The following is a 19,182-nucleotide window of genomic DNA, read 5'->3' on the forward strand; positions in this document are numbered from 1 at the left end:
TTTGGTCAGCCACTAGCAACCACACCAAGAGTGACGGTCCAGACCATCTCAAGATGGTTGAAACAGTTGCTAACACAGGCTGGGGTGGATACTAAAATTTTTAAAATCTCTTTCCACCAGGGCTGCAGCTACATCGGCAGCGATACAGTTGGATGTACCAATGGACCAAATCCTAAAGGCAGCAGGATAGTCTGGAGGGGAAAACATTCCAATTATTTTATAATAAACCAGTAATGAAACCTGAAACGTTTGCAGAAACAATTTAAGTTCTGCAAATTAATTTAAACCCATATAAAGGGGTTATAAACTTGTGTTAAAATTTTTTATGATTTCAATGTCGAATTCATGTCCAAATTATGTTAACACAATTCCTCCCAACAGTCAAGGCAGACGTGATGCATGGACTCGTTCCACGGCATGAAATCACAGAGCTTTAAAATCTTCACGTAGTCACTCACGTGACTCCGAAGTAAAATAGTAAGATTAAACGAGAACTTACCAGTTTGAAGTTTGATCTGTATTTTATGAGGAGTTACGATGAGGGATTACGTGCCCTCCGTTCCCACCCTGATCATATACTTAACTGGTACCTCTTCTCTAATCTTACTATGTTTAGTCATTACAGTTATCTGTGATTTCACACCGCTGCTTTGAAGAATGGCACGCATGTGTCCTGGCGGGCTTCTCACGTGACTCCGAAGTAAAATCAAGCTAGTTTCTCACAGCAGTAAAGTGAATGTATTTTTAAGGTGGTATTTCTGAGGCTGTTTATGTTTTTCGACTGTGTGGTTCACACCTGCATCGTAGGCTAACTGCTAACAGAAAGACTGTTGCTTTTTTTGCCCCCTAATTGATGCGAAATAGTATTCAGATTAAGATTTCATTCTGCTGAATACTGAGCATTTGCTCCAAGCCATTATGATGTGCTCTCCGGAACTGTAACCCTGTTGCTTTTGTGCATCTGTTTTTTTAATGGAAGTTTCAATAACTGAGCAAAGTGTTACCTTGCCTTGGGCACTGTTTGTGGCCCTGCTAAAATGCAGCTGAGTACACAGGATCTGCCAGCTGCTCTATAATGGGGGCTTTTGGATGACTGTTGGAAGCATTTATCTGGCGGAGGTAGGGAACGTTGTGGGACATTGTTGGATCGATACACGCTGCGGTTATCATATGACCACTGTCAAAGCATTAGGAGCAGCTGCCCCGCTGATGTTATTCATTATCGGACATTCCATAATGAGATGAATTAAACATGATATAAAGTTAGAAAGACGTGTTCAAATAAAATTAATTGTATTCCCTCTCGCTGCACAGTTGCCCCTTGAAATATGTACCCAGTATCGATCTGCCGCAAAATTCACAGTGCAGGTTTACAACGATCCTTCTTAAGATGATTGACTTGGGATTCAGTAAGATGCAATGTATAGATATCTCCCAAAGTAATAGTTCCCTTGACTTCTGTTATTAAGCAGTAGTTTGAAGTACAATTGATTTGAGTCCAAACAGAATTATGATTGACTTTATAATGTGGCTCATTGTACTTTCAGGCCTGACCTCTTTGATTGGAAGGACGTTGCAAAACTACAGTCAGCAAACGAGAGACTGGATCATGCCTTCACTGTGGCCAAACAGCATCTTGGGATTGCAAAACTGCTGGATCCTGAAGGTTGGTACCCCTTCAGAAACCGAATCAAATATGCATTACATTATTCTTTTCCAGAAAAGCTGCAGTACATCAGAAATGTAAGATCTGAAATATAGACTAAACCACTCTTTCATTTCATACATTTGTATTAAGTCAGAAAATGAGGAAGAAACACAACTGGTGTATTGTTGACTTTCCTGAATAGTCAAGTGAATCAGCGTGGTGCGTGGGCGGTGGAAGGGTCACCATGCGCTAGGAAATATATTTTATTTAATTCCCAGTCAGAGCTGCAGTTAGTCACCTTCAGTCAGGAAGAGGGGATGGAATTGTAATTATTCTTGGCCTGGGAAAATACAGTTGGCAATTATTATTATTATTTCTGATTCTGGGCATTGAGAGCTGTGCACCTGAGCAGGTCGGTGCCTGTGAGAAATTGGACTTGCTTAAGTCTCTTCAATAACCATGAACTGTTGCCATGGTTTTTGCAGCAATCTAATATTTGTCACCTTGTCCCTGCACACACGTGTGAACAGGCACATGAATATGCAGGGCATGGAGGCATATGTATCGCTGGCTGGCGAGAGGAGTTTATTTGCCATTGTGTTTGGCACGGACATTGTGGGCTGAAGGTGATTGCTGTGGTGTATTGTTCTATGTTCTTTGTAGGCCACCTGTGTCTTCTTCTTGCGTTTGAGGCAGCAGAAGTCTGCAGCAGGGTGATGCCATCCGGTTTGACATCCATAGGTGCCCGCGCTAAAAAGGGCGCATGCTCCGGGTTGGCTGCCAAGCTGCGGCACTGCTGCTGTGCCATCTGTGTGAATGTGACGAAATGCAAAAGATTGGATCTTTTCCTGAGTAAAGTTCACATCATTAAACTGCACACCCAATTATCAAATAAGGGCCAGGAGGATATTCATGATAGGATTTTGTTTAATGATCAATTTTACTTGTGAAAAGACTTTTAGGATAAAAAAAACAAAAAGCAATAAATAACTCTCCCCATCTTCCAGATGTGTCAACAAGATGTTCATATGGAAACATTTCATTGACATGTATATGCTGCAGTCACTTCTCCAAACAGTATCAAATCTGCATATTGCAAGGCCGAATAACAGTAGTGAGATAAATAAACAATGAATCTGCTTTGGTTAACATTGACTATAGGTGAAAGTTAGTGTAAGGAGTGTGGAGAACACTTGGGTTTTCGTCAGTGTGTGCCACCTGTGACATGCAGTGGAATCAGTGGCAGCTCCAAAGACCTCAGTGTACAAGCCTATCCCAAGAAGTTCATTTTCTGACACCAAAGCTCTTTGCCACTGTAGTAGTCATAAAAATATAGAAAAATAGCAGGAGTAGGCCATTCGGCCCTTCGAGCCAGCACCGCCATTTAATATGATCAGGGCTGATCATCTAAAATAAGTACCCCATTCCTGCTTTTCCCCCCCATATCCCTTGATTCCTTTAGCCCTAAGAGCTAAATCTAACTCCCTCTTGAAAACACCCAGTGAATTGGCCTCCACAGCCTTCTGTGGCAGGGAATTCCACAGATTCATAACTTTCTGGGTGAAAACGTTTTTCCTCTTCTCAGTCCTAAATAGCCTTCCCCTTGTTCTTAAACTGTGACCCCTGGTTCTGGTCTCCCCCAACATCGGGAACATTTTTCCTTTCATCATATGGCAGTCTCGCCATCCCGGCAATTAACCTGGTGAACCTACACTGCACTCCCTCAATAGCAATAATATCCTTCCTCAAATTAGGAGACCGAAATTGCACACAATACTCCAGGTGTGGTCTCAGCAGGGCCATGTACAACTGCAGTAGGACCTCCTTGTTCCTAAACTCATATCCTATTGCAATGAAGGCCAACATGCCATTAGCTGTCTTCACTACTTGCTGTACCTGCATGCTTACTTTCAGGGGCTGCACACCCAGGTCTTGTTGAACCTCCCTTTTTCCTAATCTTACACCATTCAGATAATAATCTGCCTTCCTGTTCTTGCCACCAAAGTGGATAATCTCACATTTATCCACATTATACTGCATCTGCCATGCATCTGCCCATTCACCCAACCTATCCAAGTCACCCTGCAGCCTCACAGCATTGTCATTGCAGCTCACACTGCCACCCAGCTTTGTGTCATCCGCAAACTTGGAGATGTCACATTTAATTCCCTTGCCTAAATTGTTAATATATATTGTAAATAACTGGGATCCCAGCACCGAGCCTTACGGCACCCCACTAGTCACTGCCTGCTATTCTGAAAAGGACCCGTTAATTCCTACTCTTTGCTTCCTGTCTATGCCAACCAGTTCTCTATCCATGTCAATACCCTACCCCCAATACCATGTGCTCATATTTTTACACTAATCTCTTGTATCGGACCTTGTCAAAGGCTTTTTGAAAGTCCAGATACACCACACCCGCTCTCCCTTATCCATTTTACTTGTTGCATCCTCAAAAAATTCCAGAAGATTAGTGACTTTGACCGATCCTGTCACTGCTTTCCAAATGCGGCTCTATAACTTCTTTAATAATCTACTCCAGCACGATAATAATCCTCCCCACGACTGATGTAAGGCTAACCGCTCTATAATTCCCCGTTTTCTCTCTCCCTCCTTTCTTAAAAAGTGGAGTTACATTGGTTACCCTCCAATCCACAGGAACTGATCCAGCGTGGAGAGAACATTGGGGCCAACTTCTGGGGCCACCTCCTTGAGTACTCTGGGATGCTGGGGATCCTGGGGGTTTATCTGCCTTCCGTCCCAGCAGTCTACCTAATACCATTTCCTGACCAATGTGGATTCCCTTCAGTTCCTCACTCCCACTAGATCCTCGGTCCCCTAGTATTTCTGGGAGATTGTTTGAGTCTTCCTTAGTGAAGACAGAACCAAAGTACTCATTTAACTGTTCTGTAATTTCCTTATTTCCCATTATAAATTTACCTGTTTCTGATTGTAAGGGACCTACATTTGTCTTCACTAATCTTTTTATTTTTACATATCTAAAGAAACTTGAACAGCCAGTTTTTATATTCCCCGCAAGCTTTCTTTCATGCTCTTTTTCCCCCCTCTTAATTAACCCTCGTCCTCCTCTGTTGAGTTCTAAATTTCTCCCAGTCCTCCGGTTTGCTGCTTCCTCTGGCCAATTTATATGCCTCATCCTTGGATTTAACACTCTCCTTGATTTCCATTATTAGCCACGGTTGAGCCCCTTTCCCCGTTTTATTTTTTCACCAGACAGGGATGAACAGGTACGTTTAGGTATGTAGGTAAATTGGGTTGGTATAAATGTAAATTGTCCCTAGTGTGTGTAGGATAGTGTTAATGTGTGGGGATCACTGGTTGGTGTGGACTCGGTGGGCTGAAGAGCCTGTTTCCGTGCTGTATCTCTAAACTAAACTAAACCTCTTTATAGGAACAAAAGTGGGGCACGTTTGATCTATATCTCTTATTCTTTATTAAACCAGAGTTATCTTGAGAAGAATATCTATTCCAAAACTATCCCATATAACATGGAGCGAGGCAACACGGGCAAAATACAGGAGGACTATTAATGCAAACATGAAGGCCATTTCTGCAAGCACTGTGTGGTGATCATCCTTGTAAATAACACCATGATAACTTCCATTTGTTCCCTCATAATCTGCCATGGGCTAGTGACACGTTTGTTCCTCACAATTAAGCAAGATTGTTCAGGGTGATAGGTCCATGACATCTTGGTCATTATGCACAGATGTCAGTGTGTTATCTGTTGTAAAAATGTTAAAAAAAACACCAGGTAAATCACTTTGAGGCTGGCAAATTTGGATTTTCTCGGTTGCTGGATGTTCAGAGAAGAAAAGACAAAAGTTCAAAACATTGGGAACAAAATTAAATGGAAGACAGAGGCTTAACACAAATAGTGGTAGAACCACCTCCACTGACAACAGCAACGATGGCGAAGAATAATGTCATTCTATTCCCTCAGAAAATCTCAAAGCAACATCAAAAATTACTAAACTGGGAAATTACGTTTGTACAGTTAAAACAAATCCATTAAGGTTAAAATCTCTATTGGTCCCAAGACAAGGCCCTTTAAACATGACAATCATTAAAAATAGCCTAAAGTGGCCCACCACAATAAAAAAAAAATCAACATGCTGCAATACACCAAGTAATAAAACCAGACGCAAATCTCCATTGAATTGCCTACTCGTTACCTCAGTTACATTGACAAAAGGTACAAGACTGTATTCATTGTCAGGAGCTCAACAGAAACACAGCAAAATGTTTAAGGTGAATCCATTTGTTGAGTAGGCTGCCAGGACCTGAATGCATTATGAAATATCATGGAACAGGAGTATAAAAACAAATGTCTATAAATCTTAAATAATTTGCTCCCACGAGTCTCTATTAAGGTCAAAATAAGAGTTTAAGCCACACTCAATGAACCAAGTCACTCAATCATGGCAAGAATAAATATTTGATGATTCTCATGAGTATATAATAATATGTTTTATGAATCATCATAGGGAGACACATCAGCACTCCACTGGAGGAAACACACATAAATATTTCAACATTTGGAAAATGTAAATTTCTGTTAGGAGAATAATCGTTTGTGGTTGCAATTTTTTCACCCTATGCAGTCTTGTGTCAGGAATATAAAATGAAAAGGTATACAGATTTGCAAACAAAAAAACTTCTGTACAGGCATCACATTCATGCACACTCCACATCTGCATTCTCCACCTTGGCATTGCAGTAATTAATATTGACGGAATCTGGGATGCAACGACAACGGATGCAACGTTTTAATGACTCCGAGGCTTTCTCCTTGATGAGTAAAGTTTGGAAGCTTTAAAATGAGCACCAAGAGGCAGCCTGGGGCAATTACCTTGAATGTCACAGAGGAGCAGCAGCCAGACCAGCGAGGGAGTGGATTGGCTGAAACTTCTTAATTAGTTGAGTGGATAGTTGACATAATTAGGTAAAATTAAGTTCAGGTGTAGCGGAGCGGCCTTGGAGAGGTAAAGTGTGAGTCTTTGGCTCAAGAGTCTTCGGCGAGGAGGCTACACTAATCAGTTCTGCGTGTGTTCCGATATTTAAACTTGTGACTTGTTGAAGGAGGCTATCGGCAGCAGAGAAGGGAATAGGTTTCACTCAACTCTGAGTGTGTCTCATTTGTAATTGGTGATTTGTCTACTGAACTAATGGCAGGCAAGTTGTTACAGTGTCTCACTTGCAGGATGCGGGAAGTCAGGGACACTGCTGGTGCCTCTGACAACTACACCTGCGGAAATTGTGTCCAGGTGCAGCTCCTGAAGGACCGCGTTAGGGAACTGGAGCAGCAGCTGGATGACCTTAGGTCCATCCTGGAAAATGAGAGTTTCCTGGACATGACCCACAGTGAGGTTGTCACACCGAGGGAACAAAAAGAGCGAAGGTGGGTGACAAAGAAGACGAGATGTAAACATGGAATGCAGGAGACCCCCGTGACTTTACCTATTGAAGTACACCGTCTTGGAAGGGTGCGTTGGTGAAACTTTTTCTGACTGATATCCTGCAATAAGTGCAACTATTCTCAACTTCAACATTAAACTTAAGGGCCTGTCCCACTGTACGAGGTAATTCAAGAGCTCTCCCAAGTTTAAAAAAAATCAAACTCGTGGTAAGCACGTAGAATGTACGTAGCGAGTACGTCGGAGCTCGGGACGCCTCTTAGCAGCTCGTAACGCAAACGGCAAGGTACTAGGGAAACGTGGTAAGTTCGTGAGGACTCGTGAAGATTTTTCAACATGTTGAAAAATGTCCACGAGAGCCCCGAGTACCTACGAGTGGCTATTACCGTAATTCTCCAAGTTCGAATCAGGGGTAACTCGGGTGAACTCTTGAATGACCTCGTACAGTTGGACAGCCCCTTAAGTGTTTTCCATTCTAAGAACAAAAGTAGAAATGTTGGAACTGCAGTGTGCTCTACTTTTGTTATAGCTCCTCAGAATGAACCAGTTGGCTCCTCAGGCAGTAAGAGCTGGAGAATATGCAGGCTTCCATTGTTGAGATTTATACTACACATGTTTAGAGAGGAACTGCAGATGCAGAACCGAAGATAGACACAAAATGCTGGAGTAAGTCAGCGGGTCAGGCAGCATCTCAGGATAAACGGAACCGGTAATGTTTTGGGACGGAGAGAATTCTCTTGAACTTCTACAGGTGTACAGTTGCATATTGACTGGTTGTATCAAGGCCTGGTTTGGCAACTTGAATGCCCTGGAACGAAGGGAAGACTGCAAAAGGTTGTGAACACTGCCCAGTCTATCACGGGTTCTGACCTTCCACCATCGATGGGATTTACCGGAGTCGCTGCTTCAAAAAGGCAGCCAGCATCATCCTGGAGACTCGCACCACCCTGGCCCCACACTCATTTCACCCCTGCCATCGGGCAGAAGGTGAAAACTGTATCGTCCAGGTTCACGAACAGCTTCTTCCCTGCAGCCATTGGACTTTATACACTACAACCTTAAATAAGCTCTGAACTACGTAGACTATCATTGTTATTATTGCACCATTATTGTTCATTTGTTTTTTTTTAAGTGTACGTTTTTTCTTTTGTTATATTGTTCACAGTGTACTATGTTTATATATTCTGTTGTGCTGCTGCAAGTAATAAAGTCATCGTTGTATCTGGGACATCTGACAATAAAACACTCTTGACTCTCGCTTGACTCTTGAGACCGAATGGTCATGGGAGAGGAAAAGCAGAGGCATGAAAAGGTACACAACAAATCAGAGTCGACACTTTCTGTACATTTTCATGCCTCAAGTTTCCCTCTCCCCTGTCTCTCAGTCTGAGGATAATTCTGGTATTAATAAGTGCCATCCTCAAATTTGTCACCATTTATATTACCCTGAGCTGTGTGCATTCAGGTGATTGAAGAGACTTCTGTATTTTTGCTTTGTGTCTGACAGATAGATTAGCCATCAGGAGGGAGATCGTTTACCATGGAATACCTGCGCTTGCAGGCATGATCTGGTTCACTTTCCTGTCAATGGTGACTCCCTCTCCACCCACGATGTTGAAGGTGGAGAATTCAGTCATGTGGATGGTTTGTCTCAAGGTTGAGATGTGGACTGAAACTGAGTGGCTGGAGCAGGACTCAAACTGGGCATTAGTAATCAGGTCATTGGTGAATTAGTGTCAGTTGACAGCAGCTTCAAAGTCACCTCCCATCTCTACAATAGCAGCATCTTTGGTGTCTTGTTGTTACTCCAGTACAACAACAGCTTCCCCGGGTTGGCATTCTGTGTGCATTACATTTGCTTTCTTCTCTCCAGTTATTATTTTTCAATTTTAGAAAAATAATTGCATTTATCGTTTAGTTTAGTTAAGAGATACAGTGCGGAAACTTGCCCTTCGGCCCCCTGAGTCAGCACCGACCCCCGCACACACTGAGGACAATTTTACATTTTTACGTTTCTACCAAGCCAATTAACTTACACACCTGTACGCCTTTGGAGTGTGGGAGGAAACCGAAGATCTCTGAGAGAACCCACGCAGGTCACGGGGAGAACATACAAACTCCGTACAGACATGAACCTGGGTCTCTGGCGCTGTAAGGCAGTAATCCTATCACTATGTCACCGTGTCGCCGTTCTTGAATCGTATGTAAGTGTGCTCGCACGTGTCCATATTAAATGCATTTTGTTGCCATTTTACCCGCTCATCCCCATGTGCCACTGTTCGGCTTTGTGCTGCGGTCACAGTTAATGGTGAGGTCATACTTGTGCTGCCCATACAAGATAGACAAGTTAAAAAAAACCTACAAAGTACACATTTTTCCCCACTACCCAGCCTTCAATATTTCCACCCTCTTACCAGATGGCCCATTTCTCACCTTGCAATCTTCTTCTATCAGTCAAATTTCCATCAATAACCAAACACAGTTCAGGCACCGAAAATACCTGTGTTCTCAAACTTTCCTTCGACTAAGTTTAAATTCTTCTAGTCTAAAATGGGCAGACATCAGATTTCACAAATACTCACTCACCCTGTTAAATTCCAATTCCTTTTTCTCCCTTCAGTGCTCCGTGCCACTTTGCCTCCTCTGCACCCCTCCCTTTGATGAATTGTTCCCTCAAAATGCTTTCTCTTCTCACATCTCTGATTAAACATGCTTTCGGGAGATATTGAACACTATATGCCTGTTTACACTTGCAATTTAGCTTAAAATACTTTAATTCTACTTTCAGACTGTGCCTGATCACCCTTCAATTCATTTTTATTTCTCACAGTTCTCTGCAATGTCTGAATGTCATCTTTTATATCTTCATTAGCCTGTCCTGCATCCTCACCCCTGGAGCATTGCTTGTCAACTTCACAAGTGTCAAATCAATGTTCAATATTAGCACGCTATCTCGCAAGGTATTGCACCTTATTGCGCTATCTTTCCTAATCCCCTCCAGTTCCTGTAGAAGGCAGTTTACAGCTGCTTCCCCATCTCCCAATGATTTGTGCAGCTCAGTCTTTGTTTACTCATTTTTTAACTTGTCTTTGATATGCTAATAACCAGAAGGCTTTAATTAATCCTTGCTAACATCTGGACTCCCGTGTGCACTGCTAGACTCGCACGCCAGATGATCCCTCTCTACAATGATTGGCAATCACCTGTCTGAGGCAACTTCCTTGTCACGTTCTTTGTGACCATTTCACCCACCATTTATTCCAATCACGTTTGTGATCAGGCATTAAGGCTGTAAGAAGCTAGTTTCATCTACTAGTCTATCCATCAGATTTCAGGACTCCCACGTGTGGAATAGACAACTTGAGGCACAAATCAAAACTGCCTTGTTTAAAATCCGTGTGCGGACAGGGTGCCGAAGGACAAGAAGCCGAAGCCAAGATGCCGAACCGACATGATGCCGAGCGGACATGACGTCTCCGGAGACGGGATTGGTCCGACACCTTGTCAGTCATCGACAAAGGTCAGCGATTGGTCCAGATCCCTGCGTCCATCACATTACTGGCCGTGGGGAGACGGGAGGGTGGGAGGGAGCTTGAGCTTGCATTTGTTAAATGGTGGCAGTGACTCCAAGCTGCTGCGATTGCCACAGAGGCAGTGATGTGATGGATGCGGGGGTCTGGACCAATCGCTGACCTTGGTCAATGACTGACAATGTGTCGGACCAATCCTGTCCCTGGAGACGTACAAGGTATAACAATTTTTAAATGTAACAATGTACAACAAAAGTGTTTCATACCTATTTATCATTTCGGCTTCATGTCCGTTTGGCATCATAAATTTCAACTTTATGTCCGTTCGATGTCATTTCCTTTCGGAGTCGTGTCCTGTCAGTGTCTTGACCGTTCGGCGTCATGGCTTTTCAACGTGATGTCCGTTCGGCATCTTGGCTTCGGCTTCTCGTCCTTGGGCGTCCCGTCCGGGTCTCGTCTGCCAGTATCATCCCATGCTACATTTTTGTCTTCCTGATTTCCTTCTCATGTATAAGTAGACACAAAAAGCTAGATTAACTCAGCGGGTCAGACAGCATCTCTGGAGAAAAGGAATAGGTGACATTTTGGGTCGAGACACATCTCCACATGAAACGTCACCTTTTCCTTTTCTCCAGAGATGCTGTCTGACCCGCGGAGTTACTCCAGGTTTTTGTGTCTATTCGGTTTAAACCAGCATCTGCAGTTCCTTCCGGCACGTTCCAGTATGTTCCTCAATCCCCTACATTCCTCCAGGGATACACTTGATCCCAGATGCCTGTAGCTGACTCGTCCCTCTCTTGTCCTGACCAGAGGCTCAATGTCCCATCATTCAGGTTCCTGACTCCATCGCCTCGCCATTCACTCTCACAGCAACATGTACACTTTGAACTCTCATTATCACACTTGTAAAAACCATCTCCCTTTTCAGGCCACCATTTTGCCTGCTCCAATCAACTTTTGCACAGCTTTTATATTGATGGCCCAGTCTCACGATGTGAGTCCGCCCACGAGTGATCCCGAGTTTAAAACAAATCAAACTCGTGGTAATCACGTAGAATTAACGTAACGGGAACGTCGGAACTCGTAACGCTGACGGCAGGTACTCGAGAAACCTGTTAACTCGTGAAAATCTTTCAACATGATGAAAGGTTTCCACGAGTCAAATTTACACTTGAAGTAAAACGTTTTAACTTTTAAACTCGTTGTAAGAACGTAGTAGCCCGTGAGTTTACCGGAGTGACTGGTGAGTCTACCATGGGCACTCTTTAACTCAGCGGGACAGGCAGCATCTCTGGAGAGAAGGAATGGGTGACGGGTTGACTTTTCCAAATCCTGCTGCGTCTTTGTGTTACTCCAGCACTGTGTGTTCACTTTTTGTCAACCAGCATCTGCCCTTTCTTGTGTATGACATTATTTGTATCCGTGGCAGTTGATTGTCACTCCCTTCAGTTACCCAGGGGGTTAAATGACTCTTTTCTGCAATACCCTGACTGATGTAGATAAGTATGCACTATGTCTTTTTCACCACTATTTACGTGCATTGCTATTTTCAGGGAGTTATAGATTCTCTTAAGGCTCTTGAAGGAGACTCAACACCACCTCCTCCTTAATCTCAAAATGTCCCGGCATATTTGTTTACTCTACACTGGTGTCCATGTCCCTCTCGTTGATGCATACTGATGCATGTATTTGTTGAGTACCTCCCCTACATCCTCTGACTCCAAACATTCATTCCTCCTATATCCTTGTGTGCTCTGACCTTCACCCTCATGTTTTGTAATGTATGTGTAAAATGCCATTGGATTTTCTTTAATCCAATTTACCAGTGACTTTTTATGGCTGCTTCTGGCTCTCCCTGCTTGAGTTTTCTCCTGGTTTCTTTGCGTTCCCCTAAGGCCCTACCTCATTTCATCTTCCTAAATCTTACAGAATGTTTTTATTTTTTGGGTCCACTTAAATCATCCGGAGATTACAAAGATTCAAACCGCTGCAAAAGTTCATACACGCAAAACTTTAAATGATCTGATGCAAAAAATGGAACCAGCAGAATGTCAGTTAGCTGTGACCAAGGTGTTGGTCTTGAATTGGAAACTGACCAAAGTTGTCCTCCTCAACTGATGAGCCTCAAATGCTGTTACTCAGCAACTCGTACGCAGTGTAAAATTAATTGGTCCCATAACAGCACTTTTCCACTTGGCTTGAGCTTATTGTTGAAACGGTTTTATTTTCTGTCGGTGTTTCAGTGAATGCCTCCCAAGGCTGAATCATCTGTTGAAAGAATCTGCCTGAGCTTGTGCCAGGGCTGACATCATTATCTGTGAAAAACAACTGGTGAAGTACAGCAGCAGTCAGCAAAACCTCAGTGCACGTTGGTCCAAAGAATGTGGTCAGCTTGTGTGAATGGTGAAATGGCAGCAAATTATGTCACAGATCTTACAACATGTGAAACACTGTGGCTCCAAAGGTGATATTAAGTTTGTGAATTGCTCCCATAAGCTGCTTAGGTCATTTATCGGAATAGCTATGGATAGATTTGAGTCCAAAGGGGTCGGCAGCTAGTGGTAGCTGCAGTCTAGTCCCATTGGCACCACCAAATGACACAAAGTGCTGCAGTATCTCAGCGGGTCAGGCAGCATCTGGAGAACATGGATAGGTGACGTTGCGGGTTGGGACCCTGCTTCAGACTCAAGTTGGCTCTGGCAGGAGCCCAGTCTGAAGAAGGATGATCTGATCTGCAACATCACCTATCCATATTCCCCAGAAATGCTACCTGCACTGTGTCCCTTTGAATTACTCTACTCATTGCACTGATGGTAATGTGTCCCTTTGTGCAAATGAAGATCCAAATCTGCAATTCCTTTTTTCAGTTCCTAAAACTCACCGAGGGCGGCCCGCAGAGGTGACAGCGGTACCACAGCTAAATCCCCATGAGAAGGTGGTAATTGTGTTGGTACCCGCTGACCCAATACAATGTAGGAGTACTTTTTAACTCAGGATGGGCACCCAGCAGCAGATGATATTATTTCATGTATAATTTTCCCCTTCATTGGTTACTGGTGGGGGGACATTTGTTGCAGGTCATATTTTGAATCACAAACCTAAGCACCAGAATGCTCTCAAGTGAGTGGTCCGTACCTTCATTATTCATTGAGATCAGATTATTAATCCTTGCGGCACTCTGTGGAAATGCATAATTTGCATTGCCAACCTTATTGGAGGTAATTCACAACTGATCTCCCTCATATAAAACAATTTGTTCTTGAACTGCCTGCAAGCATTGCTGCACACGGATAAAGTGTGAAAATGTCGCCTTAGGCCGCCTAAGGGCATGTAGCCCCGCTAAATGAGTGCGAGAGGTGATTCAATGCTGCGGTCACAGTGGTATTCATGAACAAACATTAAATCTTTCAAAATCCGAGGAGTGCACCAGTACTAATGCATATTTTCATTCTCTAGTTTGGCTTTGATCTGATAAAATAGAATTAATTTTATATATGCATCCAAGATTGCAGTTGTGATATCACAGAATTCACTTTAAACAATTAAAGAGCTTTGCGCACTGAACAAGGTTTCCAACAAGCCTTCAGTTCAACTGTTTACAACTTCTCAACCTTCATTTCCCAAGCATGTGGTGCTGTGGGTTGATTTATCATTTAAACTCATGCAGTCATTGGCAATGCTGCTTAACTCTCTGGTAAAGATTACAAGACGGCAATATTTTGGAAGACCTATTACATTAACATCCACAGATGTAACCAAAGTATTCTGAGTGAAGTGAATTTAAATAAAAATGAACTTAAAAGTGAATTTTCAGACATTACAGAAGATGACATATTTCATGTTCCAGCGTGATTAGATGTTCCTTTTCTCCATAGTGTGATTACCAGTTCATTCCTGCTCATTTTTAGAATTGAAGCCTTATTGCCTAATGTTTTGGAATTTATCTTGGATTTTTGAATGAAACAGCTCCAATTTTCTGAAAGAAATAATCAATTATCCAAGTGAGACGCAAGGTATTGCAGATGCTGGTTTACAAAAAAGATGCAATGTTTCTCTCTCAACGATTGTTGGCTGACCTGCTGAATATGTCTACTGTTTTTCAGCAGCAGTATTATTTTGCACTTCGATCCAGATCATTATGGTTCTCATTGCTAGACTTCGGCTTGAGCTGTGGAGTAAGGATTCATGGTGTCAGACCCTCAAGGGAATAGTCAACTACATTTGAGGCATTGATCAAGTATAACATCAATCCGTTGCTTTGGGACTGTGTCCGAATCTGTAGCTGATGTCCATAAACCTATCCTTGTGCACATCTAATTTAACTCCATCACAGCCAGCAATTTTCAACGTATCTTCTGAAGTCTCTGCTATGTACTTTTCTGAAGCTCCCAGCGAGTTTGTCTGATTTTCCCAGATTCCCTGAAATGTTTGAGATTGTCTGATCTACAGATATGAGGGTTTTTGTTTGATCTTGAACCATTTTAAGTTTTCTAAATGCGAATTGATCATGTTTGAATCTACGGAGTCAAATTCATTGCTTGATAAAGAATAAAATAAAATGATTGTTTTTCTTCATAAGTAATAGTCTACTGAGGGGTAGACAAAAATTGTAATTGTAATTGTAATTGTAAATCTTTATTGTCATTTCCTGAGTATTCGCATACTCAGAGGAAACAAAAAAACGTTTCTCAACCAGTGTCCATTCAGTTTTCGTTACAAAATAAATAGCAATTAAAATTAAAATACATGTCATGAACAATTTAACCCTCTAATAACATTCAATAACATTCAACAGCCGTTCCGACCGGCAGCGGCACAACAGTGGCTCTGCTGCAGTGTGGGGGGTTTGTGCGCGATACTTGGCAGGGGGGAAAGTTCATTTAACAGTCTTATAGCCTGTGGGAAGAAGCTGAGGAGCATCCTGCTGGTTTTGCAGCTGATGCTCCTGTACCTCTTCCCAGATGGGAGGATGGTGAAAAAGTCATGCGATGGGTGGTAAGGGTCTTTGATGATGGAGATGGCTCTGTTGATGCATCTCTTCCTGTATATGTCCAGCAGGAAGGGGAGTGGAGCACCAATAATCCTGCTTGCGGTCTTCACTATCCTGTCCAGTTGTTGCCGTTCGTACGCCTTGCAGCTCCCGAACCAGGAAGTGATGCCGTATGTCAGTGTGCTCTCGACAGTCCCCCTGTAAAAAGTCCGTAGATGTGTGGTGGGGAGGCCTGCTTTCCGTAGTCTTCGGAGGGGGTGAAGTCGCTGCTGGGCTCTCTTGACCAGAGCTGTGGTGTTGGCCGTGGACGTCAGGTCAGCAGACAGATGTAGTCCTAAGAACTTCATGCTGCTGACCCTTTCCACATCAGCTCCGTCGATGTGCAGAGGTGCATGGTGATGTTTCCCCGCCCTCCTGAAGTCAACCACCATCTCCTTAGTTTTTCCCACGTTAAGAATGAGGTTGTGGGATTTGCACCAACCTGTGAGCAGCTCCACCTCCATCCTGTACGCCGATTCATCGTTGTCACTGATGAGACCCACTACTGTTGTGTCATCAGCGAACTTGCTGATGAAGTTGTTATTGAGTCTGGCAGTACCATCGTGTGTCAGCAGACTAAACAGAAGGGGGCTTAGGACACAGCCTTGGGGTGAGCCAGTGCTCATGGCTATGGTTTTTGATGTCCTACTGCCCACCCTGACTGTCTGCTGCCGCTGCGACAGGAAGTTCAGGACCCAGCTACATGTGCCAGCATCAACCCCCAACAGCTCCAACTTCTCCACCAGCTGCTGCGGGATGATTGTGTTGAAAGCGGAGCTGAAGTCTATGAAGAGGATCCTGGCATAGGTGTTTTTCCGATCGAGATGTGACAACACGAGGTTCAGTGTTGTTGAGACTGCGTCCTCTGTGGATCGGTTGGCTCTGTAGGCGAACTGCAGTGGGTCTAGGTCGGCAGGTAGACTGTTTTTGATGTGCTGCATAACTAGTCGCTCAAAACACTTCATTACAATGGGTGTTAGGGCCACTGGTCGAAAGTCGTTATGGCAGGCTGGGTTTGGTTTCTTCGGTACAGGGACGATGGTGGCACTCTTAAGACAATTCGGCATTACTGCCTGGCTGAGTGAGATGTTAAAAATGTCTGTGAAGACATCCTTCAGTTGCTCGGCACAGTCTCTTAGAACGCATCCAGGAATGTTGTCCGGCCCTGCAGCTTTGCGTGGATTGACGCTGGCGAAGGCCTTTTTAACTCTGGCTGCGGACAGCCTGAGCGACTGGTCACTGGGAGATGGCAGTGGTGCACGTGTCTGGGTGCTGTTTTTAACCTCAAACCGTGCGTAGAACTCGTTCAGTTCATCTGGTAGGGAGGGGTTGCTTTGGCATATCCGCATCCGCATAAACATGTTGGAGAAACTCAGCGGGTTCACCACCATTTTTGTCTACCTTTGATTTTTCCAGCATCTGCAGTTCCTTCTTAAACATTTCATCCACTGAGGAGTGATATTTTTTATTAAATTGTGTCAAAGATGTGCTTTCCACATTTTTTTTTGTTTTTCGTTATAATTAATGGCCTTTTGAAGAGGATATTTTTTCTAAATCATTTCAAAGTTGTGCGTTCCACAGATTGCATGGGGGAAAAATTATTTCGCTTTTTTTTGGAAACCAGATTTTTCACCAAATGGCATCTCAGTTCATACAGTTACACAGAATGGAAAATAGCCCTTTGGCTCAACTCATTCATGCCACCAAGATGGCCCATCGAAGCTAGTCCCATTTACCACATTTGCCCATATTCCTCCAAATCATTTCTATCCGTATACCTATCCAAATTGCTCTTAAATGTAATGACCTGCCTTCACTGCCTCCTCGGGCATTAATCCATATATATACCTTTTTCTGTGTGGAAACGATGCCCCTCAGCTGCTTATTAAATTTGTCCCCTCTCATCTTCAAGTTATGCCATTTGGTTCTTGATTCCCCCTAGCCTAGAAAAAAGACAGAGCATTCTCCCTGTATATTCCTCTCATGATTTTATATGCTTCTTTTAGATCACTGTTCAGTTTGCTGCACTACAAATAATGAAGTCCTAGGCTGCCTAACCTCTCCATTTTGCTCAGGCCCTCGAGAGCTGGCAACGACTTTGTAAATCTTCTCTGCATTCTTTCTAGCTTCTTGCCATCTTTCCTATAGCAGGGTGACCAAAACGGAACACAATACTACAACTGCAGCATTACGTCCCAATTCTCTTTTCAATTACCTGACTGATGAAGGCTAGCGGCCAAAAGCCCTTTTCACCACCCTATATACCTACGATACCACCTTCATGGAATTATGTATTTGTACTCATTAATCACTCTGCTGTACATCACTTCACAAGACCCTACCATTCACTGTGAAGTTCCTACTTTGGCTGGACTTCCCAAAATGCAACTCCTCACAGTTTTGTGACTTGAACTCCATCAGTCATTTTTGGCCCACTTGCCCAACTGCCGTTATTCTTGCTAACCATCGTCACTGTTTTGATTCTGCTGTGGGGGGACGTTTGTGTTGAACTCTATAATGTGTTGTGTCCATTTTATTCTTTTTTTTTTTTAACCTTTTTCTATGGTTGGTAATGGAACTTGTTATTTAATTTATGTAAAGCACTTTGGTGTCAATGCGAGTTGACTTAAAACGTGCTATATAAATAAAACTTACTTACTTATTTACTGTCTATGATAACACTTATTATTAATGTTGTCTGCATTTCTTCTGATCTTTGTCTTTCTCTTTAATGTGTTCAATTTTATTGGGTTCCTCACCAAGCAAGATTTATTTCTGAGAAGTTCTGTGTATAGTATGAGGAGTAGATCGGGTAGATGCACAGAGTCTCTTGCGCAGAGTAGGTGAATTGAGCACCAAAGGACATAGGTTCAAGGTGAAAGGGAACAGATTTAACAGGAATGTGAGGGGTAATTTTTCCCCGCAAAGGGTGATGGGTATATGGCACAAGCTGCCAGATGAGGCAGTTGAGGCTGGGACTATCCCAACGTTGAAGAAACAGTTAGACAGGGACATGCATAGGACAGGTTTGGAGGGATATGGATCAAGCGTAGACAGGCCAGACGAGTGTAGCTGGGACATGTTGGCCGGTGTGGGCAAGTTGGGTCGAAGAGCCTGTTTCCACACTCTATCACTCTGTGATCTTACAAAACTCAGTTTCTGTTTAAACAAGTTCATCATTTAGTGGTAGGCCATTTACAGCAGAGACGAGGAAAATCGTTTTCACCCAGAGAGTTGCGAACCTGTGGAATTTTCTGCCTCAGAAGGCAGTGGAGGCCAATTCTCTGGATGCTTTCAAGAGAGCGTTAGATAGAGCTCTTAAAGATAGTGGAGTCATGGGATATGGGGAGAAGGCAGGAACGGGGTACTAAATGTGGATGATCAGCCATGATCACATTGAATGGCGGTGCTAGATCGAAGGGCCAAATGGCCTACTCCTGCACCTTTTGTCTATTGTCTATTTAGAGGTTAAAATAGGCAGTCATAAGCCAAGAACTTGATTCTATTAGATTATTTTATCTAGGTTAGTTAGATATA

The 19,182-nt window shown here is 43.2% G+C and overlaps 1 protein-coding gene across 12 annotated transcripts in view; it reads left to right on the top strand.

Moving 5' to 3' along the window:
* dmd (dystrophin) overlaps nucleotides 1-19,182 on the top strand; it is a 1,582,845-nt gene that overhangs the window by 486,293 nt on the left and 1,077,370 nt on the right. For all 12 annotated transcript variants that reach the window (XM_055644518.1, XM_055644513.1, XM_055644515.1 and 9 more), the window contains exon 7: nucleotides 1,548-1,666. In XM_055644518.1, the coding sequence (XP_055500493.1) occupies nucleotides 1,548-1,666 (119 nt within the window). The remainder of the gene's footprint in view (nucleotides 1-1,547; nucleotides 1,667-19,182) is intronic.

Source organism: Leucoraja erinacea, chromosome 13, assembly GCF_028641065.1.
Source record: "Leucoraja erinacea ecotype New England chromosome 13, Leri_hhj_1, whole genome shotgun sequence".
Lineage (NCBI taxonomy): Eukaryota > Metazoa > Chordata > Chondrichthyes > Rajiformes > Rajidae > Leucoraja > Leucoraja erinaceus.